The sequence below is a fragment of the Ischnura elegans genome, chromosome 7 (genome assembly GCF_921293095.1).
Source record: "Ischnura elegans chromosome 7, ioIscEleg1.1, whole genome shotgun sequence".
NCBI classification, from domain to species: domain Eukaryota; kingdom Metazoa; phylum Arthropoda; class Insecta; order Odonata; family Coenagrionidae; genus Ischnura; species Ischnura elegans.
This window is the reverse complement of record NC_060252.1, coordinates 46625731-46644916: the sequence shown is the minus strand read 5'-3', so window position 1 is coordinate 46644916 and position 19186 is coordinate 46625731. Positions and strand designations below refer to the sequence as shown.

The following is a 19186-nucleotide window of genomic DNA, read 5'->3' as shown; positions in this document are numbered from 1 at the left end:
TGTACTTTGCTATCTGACAACACTATAATTTACACCAAAGCTTCAGATATGAAATAATGGAGTGGATAAAAATAGTTTGATAGTAATCCTAAAACCAAAACTTTGATGTTGCAAGTATTAAACAAACTTACTTAATTCAAGGTCCAATCAATCTTAATGAATAAAAAAAAATTTTTAATCACATATGATTTTCATAACAACCAGTTTTGTTGGTGTGCAACATCGTCAGGTTCAAATACAGGGTACACGAAGAGTATGACCTTACATTCATTGAGTCATCTTACAATTATACCTTATATTCATTAGTGTATCAATGTGTATTCATTAGTGTACTCAATGAATATAAGGTTGTACTCTCCCTGTATCCTGAATTCGAACCTGACGATGTTGCTCACCGATGAAATTGGTTGTTATTGAAATCATATGAGAAATTTACAAAGTTTTATTATTTAACATGAAGCAATTTCACCAAGTCATGCCTCAAACTATCAATTCTAATCAATTTGATATTTATTTTATTTTTTTGCCTACATAAATTGACAATTAAATTATTGCTAGTAGGGTTTTCTTTCTGGTGTATTTATAGCATGCATCGCTATTTGTACATGTTTCCTTCTAACAACCGTGGTTCCTACAGTCATCACTTTAAAAATGGAAATGACTTTCAAATCATGGTCTTATGATGTTATTTCTCCTTAAAATGTAGAAGTGCCAAGAATGGAAACATAATTCTAATACATACTTATGTACCTAAATTAATTCTATATAATGATAGAATAATAACAATATCTAAGTAGGTGTTGAAAAATAGGCCTCCATTTTGTCATTACTCTGGATGTTTCTCTGAATGGACACAAGGAATGCATTAGCGATGAGATCCATCCAGGCCATGAGATCATCCAGTGGCATTCTTTGCTCATATGAGGCCAGCTCTTACTCCTCAGGCCCATAGATTGGCCGGCTGACACTTCAAGGGTAGGCTAAGTTGCTCACTAATATGCACCTTCCTTATTTTTTCCTTCAATGTGATGGATAACTCTATTGTAGAAGCATCGGCAGCTATGGTCTTTATCACCCGGATGGAAGCCTGAGAACTCTTCTGCATCATCAGCATTCTAGCTCCTCACCGGCATTAGTCTTTTCATAAATTCATTTGACAGACAATAGGGTAAAACAGGGTGGACTATGGAAAAAGAGTACTTCAACTGAGATTAATATGCATTGACAACCCTTGAAGTGTTAGCCAGCCAATCTATGGGCCTGAGGATTATGAGCAAAGAATGCCACAGGATGATCTCATGGCCTGGATGGATCTCATCATTAAAAGTAAATTCCAAACTCCGTGACAAATGAACAAAAAGATAAAAAGAGAGATTACTTTCTCTGAATGATGGTTAGCTGATGCAGGTAGTCATCTAAATCAGAAAGTCTTGATTCCCAAATTGAAACACGATCAGAAAATCCTTCAAAATTTGCACTATTCTTGACAGATTGCAGTAAGCACTGATGATCGCCCACCTGAAATATTATACATATTTGCAATTCAATGAAATTTCCATCACATAAATTTTCAAAGTACAAATAAAATTGGGAGCCAACAAAAAATTAATTTGCTTAAGGAAATACAATGAAAGTTACTAGAAAATGAGGCACTTAACCATGGCATATAAATTACATAATTAGGCATCAACTATTAAACAATTCCAATCTAAGCATATTGTAAAATGATATCTTATCTTCTATTCCATACTTACTTTATTCAATATATCTTTGTAATCAGTTACAATATACACTATTTTCCCTTGAGAATCTTTGTGTTCAGTCAAAGAAAATTTTGCTTCCACATCCCAAATATCCAATTCATTCAGAGCCTGCCGAATGACGATTTCACTGGCTGATCTTGCATTCAATTCCTCAAATAAAAAAATCAAAGCTCAATTACTTCAAATTCAGTCTTAAAACAGTAGGATGAGTGCAGTAAATATGGCATTAAAAAATTTGAGGATGTCTTCCACAAAATCATCAATCCATTCTCAATAAATTTCAATTGAGGTAAGTATAAATGCAGAATACAAGCTTTAAAGTAAAATGAGCAGCATCCATAAGTACATAAATATGCAAAGAATGATATGGATGGGAAGTAACTCAACTTCCAAGCTGTGCCTGAGTACCATTCCACACCATCTCTTTAGCAGAAACTCATACATCATGCTCAAAATTTATTTCATATAAAAAATTTACAAACAGACAAGAAAAAGTTTTAAATGATAAATGATAATCTATCGAAGATACTGAATTTGCATTGCATACTTTAACCGTTCCTCTCAGCGAGGCAAGTTATGACCAGAGAAAATTTAAAGATAGAGGGTTTTGAGATGCTTGGGCAAACAAGGACAGGGGTGAAATACGTGAACATGGGAAAAGGTATCGAAATACTTGGAGGTTGACCCATCTACTTTAATTATGACTCAAGAATAACAAAACCTTAAATACAACAATCACTGGAAACACAAAAATATGATTCTCTTTGTCACCACGAAGATGCAGATTTTACGCAAAATTATTGAACTAAACAAAATTATCTGATTTATCATTACTAAAACAAAGAACGTTTTATTTTTATTTTTGGTGGGCACCATTGACATTCAATAAGACCTGAACATACTAATCCAAACAAAATAGAAATAATACAATTTGCCCAACTAATGAACACTCTTTACACATGCACACCCACTTGTACACACCGCAATTTTATAGAAGGGATAACAGTGGAGGAGAGGAAATGATTTGAAATTTAAATTGTCTTCAATGAAGGGATGTATGGCAGAAAATAGTAATTATTAGACTTACAAGGGAAGTCCCTCACGTGCCACCCCCAGATCTCTATCAAAATTTGTTAGGTGATAGGAAATGGATACCCATGAGGTGTATTTTTGTTTCAGCTGCCAACACTCAATACTTTTCGAGATATTAGCAATGGAAAGTTCAACGAAAATTGTTAAATTTATGCAACCCACAGTGCATAAATAGCCCCTTATACTCCATTGCTAGGATGAAGAGCACTGACAATCTATTGTTGCGCAGATGGTTGCATACATTTCGGCATTTTCCTTTCACTTTCTGTCATTAATATCTCTCACGTTTTGAGCACTGGCAACTGAAACAGAAACTACACCTCGTGGGTTTCCATTCCCTATCACCTTGCAAATTTTGAACAAGATCTGGTGGTGACACTTGAGGGACTTTCCTTGTTAGAACTTCCTTTTGTTCTGTCACCAGCTGTGTCTGGTTGTGACTGTGATCACTGCTTATAAGGCAGGCAGAGTTTTAGAGCCTACTTTCCCCTCTAATATTCGCTCTTTATTTCCTCTAATATCCTACCTACTCTCTGTCCTCAAATAAATTTTTACTGATGTCTCCCACCTCCTCTCCTCAGCTTTGTCCGCCTACAATTAAAGGGGAGAGTTTATGCCCTGCCCCCTTGTAACCTTTTGACCTAATTTCTCATGAGCACCTCCTTTTTACTATTTTCAGAGAGGAGAAAAGAAATGGGGGGGTAGAATGGGGAGAAGAAACATTTTCATGTTCTACCATGGGTGATGGGAGAGTTTTCCCAGCTGCTAACACTCGGTCACGAAGTACAAAAATGGGGTGGAGTGGTAAGGAAACACCACGTCAATCTTCGTTAAAACTTTTGGGGATACTCCTTATGTTGGATAACAAACTTTTGGGCTATGTTGCCACATCAATTTTCGGGTGGTACCAACATTTCTCGACCGATGCTGGTCAAGGGAACCTGATTCATATATTCAATTTTTATTCATATATGTATATATAAGTATTCATGTCGGGGTGGGAGTGGGAGGTTAAAGGAGTTGGTTGTCGAGTGTTTTTCCAGATTACGGGTAGCCAAATACGACGTATTTATAGGCTGGTGTCCCTTTCAAAATTGTTCTTCTCCTCTTTTCTTATTTTGATAACTTCTCTGATGAGTCTCTGTTTGAAACCGTTGATTGTGTGATCCAGTGCTGCATGTTAGGCTACCGCGGGCTTCGTTGACTGCCTCAGTGGAATTGTTCTCTGATGTTCCTCTAGGCGTGTTTTTCACCACATCACTCACTCACTCATTCATGCTCAGTCATCAACGTACAGGTTTTTTTGACACTTTTTCAAGTCATAATATGTACACACAAAAATTAATAGATAAGGTTTTCCTCAGCCCAACTCCAATCCAAATCGACAATTATGAAACCATTCAAACAGGACTGGCTACAAAAAAAAATACAATAAAACCCCTTCATGACAAATAACTAACCAGAAAATTGGTGGCTTCAATTTAAGGTTGCTCATCATAAAGAGGTGATATAGACGTAGCATTTATGCAGGTAGAGGAAAGAATTCATGAAAACTGAGATTATGTGTACCTAGTAAACTCAATTATGTAGTCACTAGAAGGGCCTCCCCCTCAATGAAAAAACAGTACACAATTGGTTAAACAGCCTTGTTATAACTGCTGGAGTGGACAGCAGGGGCTGGATGATGTTTCCGATGGCCTCCATGTTCACCTGTATTTACAAGCTTCATGCATTGTGACAATTGGTGCTCATAATGACCATTTTCAAGTGTAACAAAAACTGTTTGAGTTTCTGCAATCTGTCATTTATAGCTTTAAATAGAAAAAAGGCATAAATATCTACTACCAATATACCTAATTCACTGTTAATTTATGCCTTTGCTCCAAAATTTAAGTTTACAGAGAATGCAAATACTTACTTACCTCTACTAAAAAAGATATCTGAAAATTTGTAAGATAATTTTTTTCTAACTGAACATCTATCAGACTCCATGCTCTGAGGTGGTCATTCAATAATTGATATTTACCTTCAGAGCTTCCACATGCTCCACAATTGCTAGTCTTGCATTTAAAAAGTCACCAAATATGATTGACTCCACTGGCTTTTCTGGGATACCAAGAAGTTTCAGCAATTCATGCCAATGGCTCTCACTGAATGTCTCACCTCTAATATACTTGAGAAGTGGGATTAAGTCCTGTGGATAAGAATGAAAAATTACTAGGAATACATATTTTTTCAACTCAAGAATTATCAACAAAGTGGTTAGTTTACCTTAGATAAATAGGCAACTTACATGTAAAATAGGAGGGTGGTTATGCATAAAAATGATAGAGTAAATATGGCACAAGAAAACTATGATGAACTGTGATGAAATAGTTTCCTGACCAGGAATACACATTCCTGCAAATAATAGGGCACCCCATACTAGGGTTAGGATACAATTTAAAGTTAATATATGTCCCAACTATCCAAATCAAATAAGGCTATGTTTCACAGAAATAAGGATTATTTAGAATAAGCATCATTAAAAGCTTTAATCCTTTAACAGCGGAGTTAATTTTCGTAGTTTTATTTTGTTTTTTGATTAAAAAAGGACCACGGTAAATTTGTGTGTCGAATTCTGATTTCTATCATTTTTTATATTACATGGATTAATGAAGTAGAAAATTTAACGAAAGACATGTTAATTGAAAAAGAAATGCTATCGTCACAATATGATCGACTATTTCAGGCTTCACCACATTACAGTAGCAAGTGTACCTATATTTTGAATGCTAAAAAATCTACTTTTTATAGTTTCAAATAATTTCGAATACCTCGAATACTAAACGATGAATGAGGGAATGTTAGACTAGGTGGCCTATGCAGCAGGAAACCCAAGATTTTGGCGAGTAATTGTGATTTCCTTTAAAGGATTCAAAAAGGAATTTAGCTGATTGATGGAATATTTTAATTTTATGTACACAATAGGTTAGTTTCCTTAATTAAAGAAAACGAAAGGCATTAATTGTGATTCGTTACCTACCATTAGTGTATTAATAATAAACAAATTATTTGTTTTAGAAATACCAGTTTAGACGAATGGCAATGGTCAATTTTATACTCATTTGAAAAAGGCCAGATTGGCGCCCATGCAATGCCACTCCACGTGACATCACAGGGACCTAGTTTCTACACGTGAGGATAGGAGTTTTACATCGTCTGAGATTACCAATGCTTGCTCTTTTCACGCCGAACTCTTTTCACTGCTTTAACCCTCGAATTTGATGTGGTTCGTCAGCTTGCCTAAAACGGCGCTGCATGCACTAAACAACTAGAGTTCTCTTCATTTTTCCGAGTCAACTACCAACGACGTGCGAGCGACAGTGTATGACGCGAAATTCAAAGTATTCGAGGTATTCGAGACCGTACCTTTGGCATAACTATTCGAGATCTCGAATATCGAATACTTTCTAGTATTCGAGGTATTCGAGTATTCGCGGATACTATTCGCACATCTCTAGTTTCAAAGTTTTATACGTGGTACAAAGCGCTTCAACATGAGCTTTATCATTGTATTTATCAATCATCCTTTCCCCTTCCACCATGCCCCTGATTGTTGCGTAGGTATACCAGTGGTAGAAAATAACCCCAACATTCTTAATAATAGAAAGGTGAGCAAAGTAAAATGCAAGCACCATGAATAAAAGTGTAGAATAGTATAAAGTGTATTTTTTGTTCTGAAAATTTTTGGAAATATTACAAAAAATAAAGCAAAAATATTGAAGTCGTTAAAATCAGAGGATATAAGGAAAAAATGAAAGACTGACAAAAACCTAGCGTTTTACATTAAAATTATTTGATAACAGACCCAATAAAAACGTTTGTAGCCATAAAAATCCATCAAAAAAGACACCTCCGTTGACCGACTAGTGTGCCCATACAGGATCACCCAAAAATAAATTCAAATTCCTTGTCTTATATGAAATTTATCTCAATGCTGGCAAAGGAAACCAACGTTAACAACATTCATTATAAGGATAATATTAAATACATAGCTGAGTATCAAAAATAAAAAGGAAAAAATCGCATGTACTGAAGACACTTCTTCATTTTTTCCTTTTGCCGCCTCGAACAGAGTGAGTATGAATACCTATCGTGCCACAGTCAAATGCTGGTATAAAACGCTGGCTGTAAACCAAATAAATTGAAACATTATAATCATTTATGGCTGAGACAACATGCTCTACAATGTTTGGGTTGGAATTTATACATAATTCTTTAGACCATTGCAGCTGTGCCCATATGGGCACACTAGCCGTTCAAGGGTTAACAGGTTCAATGAAGAAGCAAATACATATATAGCAGTGTCACATTTCAGAAAAGAATAGATAATTCCAAAGTATTCTTACAATATCCCTATCAAACAGCTCTACTATGAGTCATAAGAAGAACAAAAGTCACCAGTAACACTTAAAACTTTTTAAAGACAGGCAACACTCAGGCTTTAAGTAAAGGCTAATGCATATGTAACTTCTTGATTCACCATAATTTGACTCAATACGCAAAGAAATACAGGGGCATGTCATCCAGGAAATGTGAGCATTTTAGGAGACATAGTAAATCTTTATTTTTAAAGAATTCACATACCAACTAAAAATAAAAATGATATTGTCACCTTATGACTTTCAATCTCTTGATAGATTCTAACTGTCAACGATGTTGCACCACCTTCAGGCAAATCTAGCTTGTCACACCAATATAGAAGGAATTCCTCGAATTTGTAGCTCCGACTCCGAAAAACTATCCATTCTTCTTCACCCAACTTTTGAAGACCTGAAAATTTTCATAGCTATAGCAAACAAGCAATGGAAGGGATTAATATAAAAATAAATATATGTAATCAACCATTTCGACTGTTGGATTATGGACTACTGTGAGAACCACATCAGTCCTCTTATCCAATGTGTATGAGCTTTCTTCACCTCAAATTTACAAGAAACTCTCATAGTAGTGACCATCAGTTGGCTTCTTTCTATTATTGAGTGCAGCCTGATTCTGAGCTGATTTTCAACCTATTTCAGATAAGACAAAAATTGAGCCCATACTTGGAAAAACGTTTAAAAATGGCATTCTGAATTGAATGTGTTCAGACACTCTTGCACACAAGAATTAAAATATTATATGGTGAAATACACTGAAATTTCACACTATCACACCTTAATAAATAGAATTTTAAAAAACATGGATTCGTATAGGGATAATAAAAAAATTCATAACTGACAAATATGTAAAAGCAAAGCAGTAACTCCAAAGAATTTGCTGGAACAAAAAATATTATGACAATAATTGTTAACTGGTACATAATGGATACCATATTAGAGTGGACCCGGCCCATGCTGGGCCACCAGGACGTATCCTGGTGTGCCCTTCAGCCTGGAAATCTTTGGTGCCCTCCTATTCTCCTATTCCAAAACTGACAAATTTTACAGTCGGAATATCAACATTGAGCAGTTAGCTTGATTTCATAGATGTCTCATTTAACAGCATAATCAACACCGTCTTGAGTAAACAAAACAATAATTTAAATTATTGCAATTCAATCTTGATCATTTTAAGACAGGGGCTTATCGTTGATATTGCCAACCAGGCGCATTGAGTGTTGCAACTGTATGCTACTAAAGAGTGGACTATGATTCTTCTAGTAGGTACCAGCATGGCACCTCAGCAAGTGATGGGAGAGGGGGTGGAATGAGTCTGCCGAGGCTATCTCAATTTTGTCTGCCAGCAACACAGCAAAGAAAATATACCGCAGAACAGATGACTGCTGGACCTCTTCTGAAGAACAGTCTTCAAACGCAGGCAAACCTAAACACGTCTATCTGGAGTTACTATTGGCTCTGTTCAAAATTTCACATTCAGCTGACTTCAACGCCAAAGTGAGACAAGGAGCAACTGCTTTACTTAACAAGTGTCTGGATTTCGAAAAAAATAGTTGTTGCCATGGTATTCTTTCAAGTGTTCAAAATCACTATGCCACTATCGGATTATCTCCAAAGAAAGAATCTAGACTGCCCATGCATGGAGGAATATTGAGTCTTTTCTTAGCAGACTAAAATGCCTACGAGACAAGTTTGCTGAAACGTTGAAAGCTGCCCAACACTTCATTTTGAAAATGACGCAGATACTTGAAGAGAGAGTAAAGACCAATGAAACTCTCAATGACATATGGCAAAGCAATAACTGCGAAAAAAAAGAAGGTACAGAAAATGGCAGGAGAACTAGCTGAAAACAACAGTGTTGGACTATTTCTCAAAGAAGAATTTAAAATAAAGTTCTTCTTCGTAATTGTGGGTAGAGCTATCCAAACTATGGAAAGCCATTTTGAGCAGCAGAAATTGCTCTATTTGGATCTGGCCTGTTCCGACACAAAAAGATTCGTATTCCAAGAAAATCTTCCTCCCAAAGCATTGAAGACAATAGGAGAATTACTCTTTGGTATTGATGAAGAAAAGCTGAAAGAAGAACTTATCTCGATCATGAATGTATGGCCCCAGATTTCAAATGCAAATATGAACACTGACTATGAGTACGAAGATATCTCAGACGAGATAATAATAATAATAATAATAATCTTTATTTGCCGGAAAGACAATTATATGCAATACATAAATTGTATAAGGCACGTCAAAAACACAGGTTGGGTACAAATAAAAGATATAAGGCACAAACAGCAAAGTGAGGTGAGCATATATAATATTACTGTCACAGGTACTCTGATATAGAGTAAAAGCAGCCTGAAAGTAAAAAGTCTTTCAGCTTGTTTTTAAATACCCCTTGACTCATGGGATCTTTTAGCTCCATAGGGAGCTTATTGTACAAAAGTAGACTCATAAATTGTTCACCACAGGCAGCACTTTTAGTCCGTACATAGGGGACATGCAAATCTTTGTGCTGCCTCGTATAATGAGTGTGAATGCTGGCGTTTGGGACAAAGTCTTGGAAGTTAGTCTTTACTTTGAGAAGTATGGTGAATATATAAAGACAGGGCACAGGTAATATTCGTAGATCTTTAAACAATGGCCGACAGGGTGTCCGATAATCAATGATCACAGAGATGATGATGATGAAGATTACAAGATCCAATGCAAAGGGTTTCTTGGATACTTAACTTTTACTAACACCACTACTTTTTCACATAAAGTGACCCAGGTTTGAATTTACAATAATTTAAGACTCATTGATACAATTGGTGGTCAAATGATGTGCAAGTATATGCCATTACATGCATTCCACTATATGATGGGAAAATCACCAACAGCATCATATATTAATTATCCAAATTGTCATTATCAGCAAATTTGATTCCTTAGAATATTTGCTTCATTGCACTTACAGCAATAATGCCCACATAGTTCAGGGGCACGCCATTGAAAAATGAAATCAAAATTGTTTGAGCTGAGAAGAAATCCACACCTTAATAAAGGTTATAAGTGCACTCAGACAAGAGAAAAATCAGGGACCCTGGATACTGGTGCAATGACTAATGTCGGCATTCATTTTAACAATTTGATATGGCTAACAATAAACTGTTTTGCATTTTATGTAACATTGAGCAATAACTGATTAATACATATTACAAACCATGATATCACTTTCAGCTGATGTAGAATTCATCAAGAAACTGAAGTGGCTGGGTAAAAATAGTCTAATATAGTAGAGTGTTGTCTCCTCTTAGCATTCTCACACATATTAGATGAATGTATACTCAATAATTGCACCACATTTTGCTTCATAACAGAGTAACGTCAGGGCATAAAATTCAGCCTACTACTTTGCCTTCGCCACATACCTCATTTTCCCCCTTACGGGTCAAAAGTTACAGTTACTTTGGGAACAGAGCTGGAAAGGGAGAGTAAGAGCAGGTGAACTCCTTGAGGGATTGATAATCAGTTAGTTCAAACAATGGTCGATTGTATGGGGGATAATCAGTACCAGGGGCGCAGCTAGGAATTAAGGCTAGGGGGGGTTTTTGGCGCAACTAATACTGGGGAGTCTGGGGGTATGGCATACCGGCCAGGGTAATCGGGAGGTGCGGGGGCCCACCCCAGAAAAATTTTAGGATAAATAGTCAGTTTTACGGCTTTCTGAGGGATATTTTACAAATCCTTCGACTATTCTATAGCTAATATTAATGCAATTAAGTAAAATGGATTTAACTTAAAAATTTCTCTGAGCTCTGGGGGGGGTTTTATCCCCCAAAACCCCCCTTGCTGCGTCACTGATCAGTACTATCCTAAAATGAAAAAAATATGGTGTCATGAAACTGAAAAGCTAAAATATACAAACCTGTATTGAATTCATCAAATAATGACCACATGGATTCAAATTTCTTGAGATCATTTTCAACTTCTGAACACTCAGGAATATCAACAGCTTCCATCCCCATACTTTTGCAGTCAGAACTGAAAAATATTTGTATTACTGCATTTATCATTTGATTGGTTTATCCTTTATAAACTTAGATGCAGGGTGCATTCAACCAATTTTTAACTTGAAATTTTCTCATTCTACTGAATTAGGAGCTCATTTGCTATTATATGGAGCAGTAAGTTAGTTTTGGGGGTCATTATGTTACTACAAGCACTTAGGTATAATTTCTTCTACTCAGAAATATTGCCAACTGCTCGCACTCAGTATCCCCTGAGCACCTGTATTCAGCCAAAAATGCTCAGGAACAGCTCTAAAGTTGCTCTGTTGGCAGAATGCACCCAAAGATAATTATAAAGTTAAACAACTATTTACAGTAAAATGTTAAAATCATGTAAGTAGCAGGCATCGATATAAGATTGAGTGTTTTTCAGACAAATACTACTAATTAAGATCTCTCCGCCATACCAGGTCAAAGGATAAGCCTTCTATGGTCGCCATTTAAAAGTTCAACTCATCTTTAATCTTCAGAGCATTTCCAAGGTGGAATGAATAGTTATTATGACATCATCCTGATGTAATTTTCAAGTGATGTCTGGGTAGTCATGGTGACATGATAATAGTCCCATGAAATTACATCCTTTGTGACTCATGATGATGCCATCATGACCTTAAATGACTAGCCATCATTAGCAAACACAAATTTAGGAATTTCAGTTAATCTTAAAATAAAGAGGCCAACATACTTTAGTTTTTCAACAGTCTCCATCAGTGAATTCCATTCATCTCTTTTCTCTCTGAGAAGATTGAGAGTGTTCTGCAATGGTTTTTGGCTGGAATCCGTAGCACCTAGATTAACAAGCGACTCCTCTCGTGGGCGAACTTGCTCCCATTTCAAAGCAAATCGCTTGACTTCACCAGCAAGATTTTCAGCTTGGCCAACTAAGCAGGCTTTAAGAGTGTCCAACTGAAAAGGAAAATTTTCTAATACAAATCAGTTCATTATTTCCTCCTTGCTATATAACACCTAATGCCAGGAATATTCAAGTGAGTGCAGTTAAACTGTGACCTATAGAACTTAATTTGGACGCCTCTTGATAAAGAATTAATTACTAAGCTCCAGCCACACACAGTGCACTATAATTGCAAGCACCTCTCTATTTAGAGCCTCTTACATTCCTAAATCAAGCAGCCTACACTGACAGACTGATTCATTCAGTCGTGGAACAGCAAAGCACTTGAGGATTTGCAAGAAAGAGGGATTCCCAAAATCCATGTTAAAGGAAATATACTGGTTATGTGGGATAGGAAAAAGAGAAGACAATTAATCAGTAAAAGACAGAGGGCCAGATATTTTCCTACATAAAGAATATATGTACGTAACAGCTTACAGTAGGCACATATTGTAGGCATAGCATATGTGGTGGGATAACTATGCTTTCACCTTAACATACTGTACAAATAAACAACTTCTGTCACTGTTAAGCCATATCATTACACATTGAATTTCAAAGAGTACCTCTTCCTAGTCTTTCATCCATAGATCCTGACCACACCCGATGGTGAATCATTACCTCGCTACTTCTCTACTTCTATATAGCGGTCTTTTTTGTGGTGATTTCTACATCTGCTACTCAAGATGTGAGGTGCTTCATTGTAGCACACCTTACACATGAATTTTAAAGGTATGTAGGAATGTCCATATTAAACATAACAAGCTTCTAATAGAAATATGTATGGAGTAACACAAGGTTTCCATAAAAGTGTTCTGCATGACTCTAATTTTAAATATGTACTTAACAGTTAAGTAATTTCTAAATTCTTAACATTTACACGAGCATTGAAGTGACTTATTTGATACATTATTGCGATGTTCCATTGCTATCATAAATACATAATGCACATGCAGCTTTGCTAAACTTATAACCATTTAAAAATGCCAGGGTGGGTAACCTCTTTAGCTCCCTTTAAATAAAGATGCAAAAATTATGGTCTCTTGAAAAATTAATTGAAATAAGGGAATAATGTTACAAGGCTGAGGTTTTAATGCACGGCAAAACATATGAAAATAAATAAAAGCAGGTGCTGGCTAGTGTTCTGTATATATTTTTGAAAATGAAACACTGATGCCCCAACTAGTTTTAATCAAATACAAGCACATTCTTTTATTTTTACAACAAAATTACTCCCATTGCAAAACACGTAGAAGGGAAAATTTATATTTCCTAATTAGCTGCTATTACTGAAGAAATAATATTATAATTGAACTTTAAAGATTAATAGCATAGGAAGAGTGAATAAAAACCGTGATTCAAAATCAAAACCTGTTTGCTGATGATGACTTCATAGTTGTCCAAGAGAGATTGAACACTGTCCCAGAGTGTAGCAACATGCCTCACTCTGTCAACTCTTTCCTTGGTCCAACTCGCAAGAGTCTTGTTCTTCTTTTCAGTCTCAAGAAGCAAGGCATGCATCTGAAAATACAGAGAGGAGAGTCCATCATTTCAAAATAAGAATCTACTTTTGAGCAAATTTAGGCAATGCTTCAGCAAATTTTTCTCCTTAAAGCAGTACTCTAATAGAAATGTAAATTAATGGGTATTAAAGTACAGTAAAAATGCCTTAACGTAGTTTCCACAAATCCATTATGTTCAGAGGAAGCTCAAATGAAAAAATACTCAATTGTAAATAATTCCTAAGACTCAAATCCTTCCCAATTGCAAGGCTATAAGAGCAGGGATTTCTTCTGTTGAGCAAGATTGAGCAAGAAGTTGAAAATATCTTGAATCTTGTGCGAGATTTGAGCTCAAGATCCAAACTTTTGCCAATTTTTAGTGATATCGTCAGGGAAAAGGCAGTTTCATTACTTAGAATATGGCATTAAAAACATTAAAATGTATGAAATCTATTCAAGAGTACCAACTGTCATAAAACTAACTATACAATGTTACAAGGAAAATATGGACTATAATATATAAATATAATTTCCATGTATACATAAAATTAAAAGAATACAAAGGATTAGAAATGTAAGATAAGGTGGGATAGCCAGGTGCAACAGGCCAATATGCCTGAATTAACATGGTTGAGACCCGAGAAATATTCCTCAATAGTTGGACATGTTGGTGGAATGGTGGAAGGAAAAAAGGTTTGAATGAAAATTACTGCTGAATCAGTCTATTGAGATTTTTTTAAGGGAGGACTAAAAATCTTCACCAATTGTTTTTTACAAAGAACATATATTACATATATTAGACTGATATTAGAGACTAGTGGGCCACCTGGTGTTGCTCGGGAAGGATATAGTACCCAGAGAAGTGGAAAATTTGGAATTCATGGTCACATGGCAGGATTTTTAGTCAAAGAAATGAAGCAGGTACTAGGATGGCAAACATATACATATAACAGCAAACAATGGTAAAAACAATTTTCATATTCAACACATGGGCTGCTTATACACCGCTCCAAAACATAGATCATAATGTGTGTCTGTACAAGACCAGACCAAAAACATTGTGTGTATTCATAGCCTAACAAAAAGGTTTAAACCAAGAGGATTAATAGTTAGGTATAGAATCCTATAAATTATGTTTTCCTTCAGAGTGTGTCAAGAGCCCTGGTGAAAATGAACTGTTCGCTTAACTGTTCATAAGCTGTGCACGTACTGTGCAAACGGTTTACAAATTTCCTGGGCCGTTCATGAAGTGTTTGGGAACTGTTCACACAGCTCCAATGTAGTACTCGCGAACGGCCTATGAACGGAACGCCTTGTGGACGGTTTCTGCACGGTTGGTCATGAACGCTTCCTGAACAGATCATTAAATTCAGCACACCACCTCCACATTTAGTAAATGTAATATTTTATTCATGCCATCCATTATTCACTATTTTAAGTAAATGATGATCATTAAAATATCATCGTGAATTAAGGAATTTTGTTAATTATTTTCAAAGCAAAATTTGGATCAGATATTCTCTTACAATTTGAAAAATTTCCTGGGCCGTTCATGAAGTGTTTGGGAACTGTTTACACAGCTCAAATATAGTAACTACCCACGAACGGCCTATGAACGGAACGCCTTGTGCATGGTTGGCCATGAATGCTTCCTGGACCAGTGGCACAGCTAGGGGGGGGGTTTTGGGGGATAAAATCCCCTCAAGAGCTCAGAGAAATTTATAAGTTTAATCCATTTTACTTAATTGGATTGATATTACTAACAGAATAGTGTAAGGATTAATAAAAATATCACTAAGAAAGCCGTAAAATTCACCATTTGGGACCGTTTATCTTACAATTCTGCGATTTATTACTCTCACACCTACCGCTTATTCTGGTGGGTATTCCATACCCCCACACACCCCGGTATTAGTTGCCCCCCAGCCTTAATTCCTAGCTGTGCCCCTGTCCTGGACAGATCATTAAATTCAGCACACCACCTCCACATTTACTAAATGTAATATTTTATTCATGCCATCCATTATTCACTATTTTAAGTAAATGATGATCATTAAATTATCATCGTGAATTAAGGGAAACAACCATCATTTTGCTAATAAATTTCTAAGCAAAATTTGGATCAGATATTCTCTTACAACTTACTACAGATGATTATACAAATAAAACATCTCAATAATTGTAAAGTCAATTTATTTTCACAACATATATGACAATTTATTAGTCAAGTTGTTTTCAGTTGACATGCCTTAGGCTAAAACATTTATTTCACAGAAACATCCTCAGACAGTGTCCCCTTTAGGGAACATGAAACTGTAATTTTTACTGCTAACAAAGTAAGAATTTCTAGCTTAATATGAGCATTTTCTGTTTGTGCACAGCATTTAGGTAACTTTTTGAGTTCGAACATACATTGTAAACCATGTTTGGGTAATAATTCACATCATTTTACATTATTTTAACCTGCACCTGACCTAATTAGCAATCCTTAAAAAAGTACACCTTGACATGCTGTTTGACATTCAAAGCAGACATTTCAATCACCATAACATCCAAACGGCATTTTACATATAAATTCATTTTCATTAACTTTCATATACATGCATTGGCACTTAATATCTTTAGGCACAATTACTTGTAATCTTCCATACCCAACTATTCTTTTAACATGCATTATCTCTATATGCTCAGCTCTCAATAAAGGTGCAGTGTCAATAATTACCTCTCTAACAAATACAACTACCCTTTCACCACTTTCATCTTCTGAAGAAATAGTTTTCAGAATGTTAAGATATTTTGATTGGGCAAAGATGAAAGAATCATTTGTTTTTAAACCTTTGGCATACTCAGCAGTGGAGAATCTAATCCCACTGTAAATGAATTTATGATAGATCTTACAATTTTGTAAATAGAGGCTATTACTTGCAAGGCACTCTAGATCTTCTGTTGATAATGCATGAGGGGTACCTCTGCCAACAAGTACAGTTTCACCTACATTGATGAGAAACTTAAGTCTTTTATCAATCATTTCCTCAGAAAATTCTAACACACTTTCTGATGGCAAATATTTTTCACAGAGTTTTGGGAAGGCATTAAAGGTAATAAATTTTCTTACTATCTCACAGGCAACTTGGTTAGGGCTACGTTGCAATTGAAGCAGAAACCTATTTTGACCCTCAAATGGGAAGGTATTGACTGTCCACAATGGACCCCAATTTAAAACTCCTTTAGCAAGGTGTGTTAATAGATGTGTATTGTATACCATTTGTTCTTTCCCAAAAAACTCTTGAAATAAAAAAATATATTTCATGATGAGGTCATTAGCTATGACAACATCCTCTGGTCTGACAGACTTTTGAAGTAATAAATACAGGGCTGTTGAGAGCATTCCTAAATGAGCTATGTATTTATTCTTGAGAACTCCATCAAGACAAACTATACAATAAAAAACTATGAACGATCTCCACTCTGAAGCCTTCCATAGGGACATATCCTTCAGACCTCTGGGGGTTCTTGTGATAGAATGGGGAGGATGAATAGACTGCAGGCAGTTGTCAATGACAGCGATTTTGTCTTCCCCACCAATATAATATTTCCTTCCAACCGATGAAACCAGTAGATCTACATGCTTCCTCACAACACCCAAGAGCACTGAATGCATATAGTCAGGTGGGAAACTTACGCAAAGATCTATATGCTTCAGCAGCATCAAAGGTGTTGGGCCTTTAACCCCTTTCACTAACCTTTTCCTGTAATTTTTTTCATCCCTCTTGCCAAATGCAACAACCATACCCTGCACTATGTCTTCATGGGTTCTGTCAGGATACCTTGTTGATGACAAGGGGTACCTCATTCCCTTCCTCGTGAATTCTCCCTTGTGGTAGCATAGTGTACATCCATAATAGCCATTGAACTGAGACATGTTCAGGATCCTTGACCGGGCAACTGAATCAACGCTCACACATAAGGGTATCACTTTACTATTGACTGCCTCACCTTTCAGTGTCCAGTTGACACCTTCGGTAGCTAGAACATTAGCTTCCTCTACAAATGGCTTCAAAAATATGGACATATTAGGGTCCTTGTTCCCAACCCAAATACCAGCCAGGAGCATATGCTTAGATCGCTCCTTCGGTGGAAGCTCATTTATTTGGACATAAATTGGCCAAATGCTCCTCTTTGAAGATTTCCCCATTGGAATGCCATCGGTGTTGAAAGTGTAAGAGAAGTTGAGAGGAAAGGATAGAATCTCACCAGGAGCACTGTACTTTCTGTATCCTGCACCATCATAAATATCTTCTAGAGCATTGTCACTCTCCTTCTGTCTTTCAAATCTATAATTTAGCATCCTAATAAATTTATCATTTGTTAACTGATCTTCCAACTGAGTCTTTAGGCCAACGGACAAAAAATATGATGGTGTCTTTGAGGTATTAATGACTTCCACACAAATGCAATTAATGTTTCTCTCTGCTGTTTTACTGCTCTTTTTACCCAAATAAGCCTCACATGAAGGACAGTAAAAATGAAAATAAGTTTCCTCTTTCCCCATTTCAAAATATTTCAATAAAAAATACTTGGTAGCAGGAACCAATGGCTTCCCAAAAAGGACATTTACCATTTTTTAAATGTCCACTAGAGCTACCCAAGTTAAATTATGCCTTAAACCTAACGCGAGGCACATCAACAGGGCATCTCCTGATGTTGAAGAGGTGCATTCACACAAGACAGTGTCAAATATCGATGATCTATTACTGTCACTTTCCACCTCGGGTTGGACTTGGCATTGGCTGGGGGTGGAGTTAATAGTGTCAAATTGAGAAGGTGAATGTTCCTCGACTAAGCAGAACTCATCGCTTGATAAATTTTCATAGCCGTCATTTAAACCGGAATAGTCAACATCCGACTGCGTCGATGTTGAGGCCTCCTATTGAGAAATTCAATATAACACATGTTAGGGCATTATGTAACACTTCAAGGACGGGTGTTCCGCGCTACCTAGTATGCCGGAGCGCGACAAAATCCCCAAAATCCCCGGGCCTTGTGTTGTAATCAATAGCATGCGAGGCCGTGACAATAATTGCGCAAATGCGATACGAAAAAATACATTAAAAGATCAGTCTCACCATGGAATATCTTGATCAATTATATTGATAGCTCATATCATTATTGCAGGCAATACCTTGACCCAAAGACCGGTAAACTCTTTGCCCTAAATCCATCCTCAGGGCAGTATGAGGAGTGTGAGATGAGAGATTTGTAATGCCGTGTATAAAAATGTGTGCCATGTATAAATATGTCTAAAATAAATATTTATTCATTAGAAACAGTTGTCTGGAAAACTTGTGTAGTTATTTTCATGAATCCCTCCCTTAACTTGTAAAAGTATACTGAGTGATAGAAATTTGAGATGCATTTTAAGGTAATACATTTAAAATAAGTGCATATATGTTTGGAAATTTCTGGA

The 19186-nt window shown here is 36.2% G+C and overlaps 1 protein-coding gene across 1 annotated transcript in view; it reads right to left on the bottom strand.

The window, feature by feature from the left end:
- LOC124162973 (cytoplasmic dynein 2 heavy chain 1) overlaps window positions 1-19186 on the bottom strand; it is a 147398-nt gene that overhangs the window by 74326 nt on the left and 53886 nt on the right. Inside the window, exons 20-28 of the mRNA XM_046539753.1 lie at window positions 18347-18646; window positions 16355-18109; window positions 13589-13738; window positions 12011-12231; window positions 11184-11299; window positions 7513-7670; window positions 4882-5049; window positions 1755-1913; window positions 1379-1518 (exon numbers count right to left, since the gene is read on the bottom strand). Coding sequence (XP_046395709.1) covers window positions 1379-1518; window positions 1755-1913; window positions 4882-5049; window positions 7513-7670; window positions 11184-11299; window positions 12011-12231; window positions 13589-13738; window positions 16355-18109; window positions 18347-18646 — 3167 coding nt within the window. The remainder of the gene's footprint in view (window positions 1-1378; window positions 1519-1754; window positions 1914-4881; window positions 5050-7512; window positions 7671-11183; window positions 11300-12010; window positions 12232-13588; window positions 13739-16354; window positions 18110-18346; window positions 18647-19186) is intronic.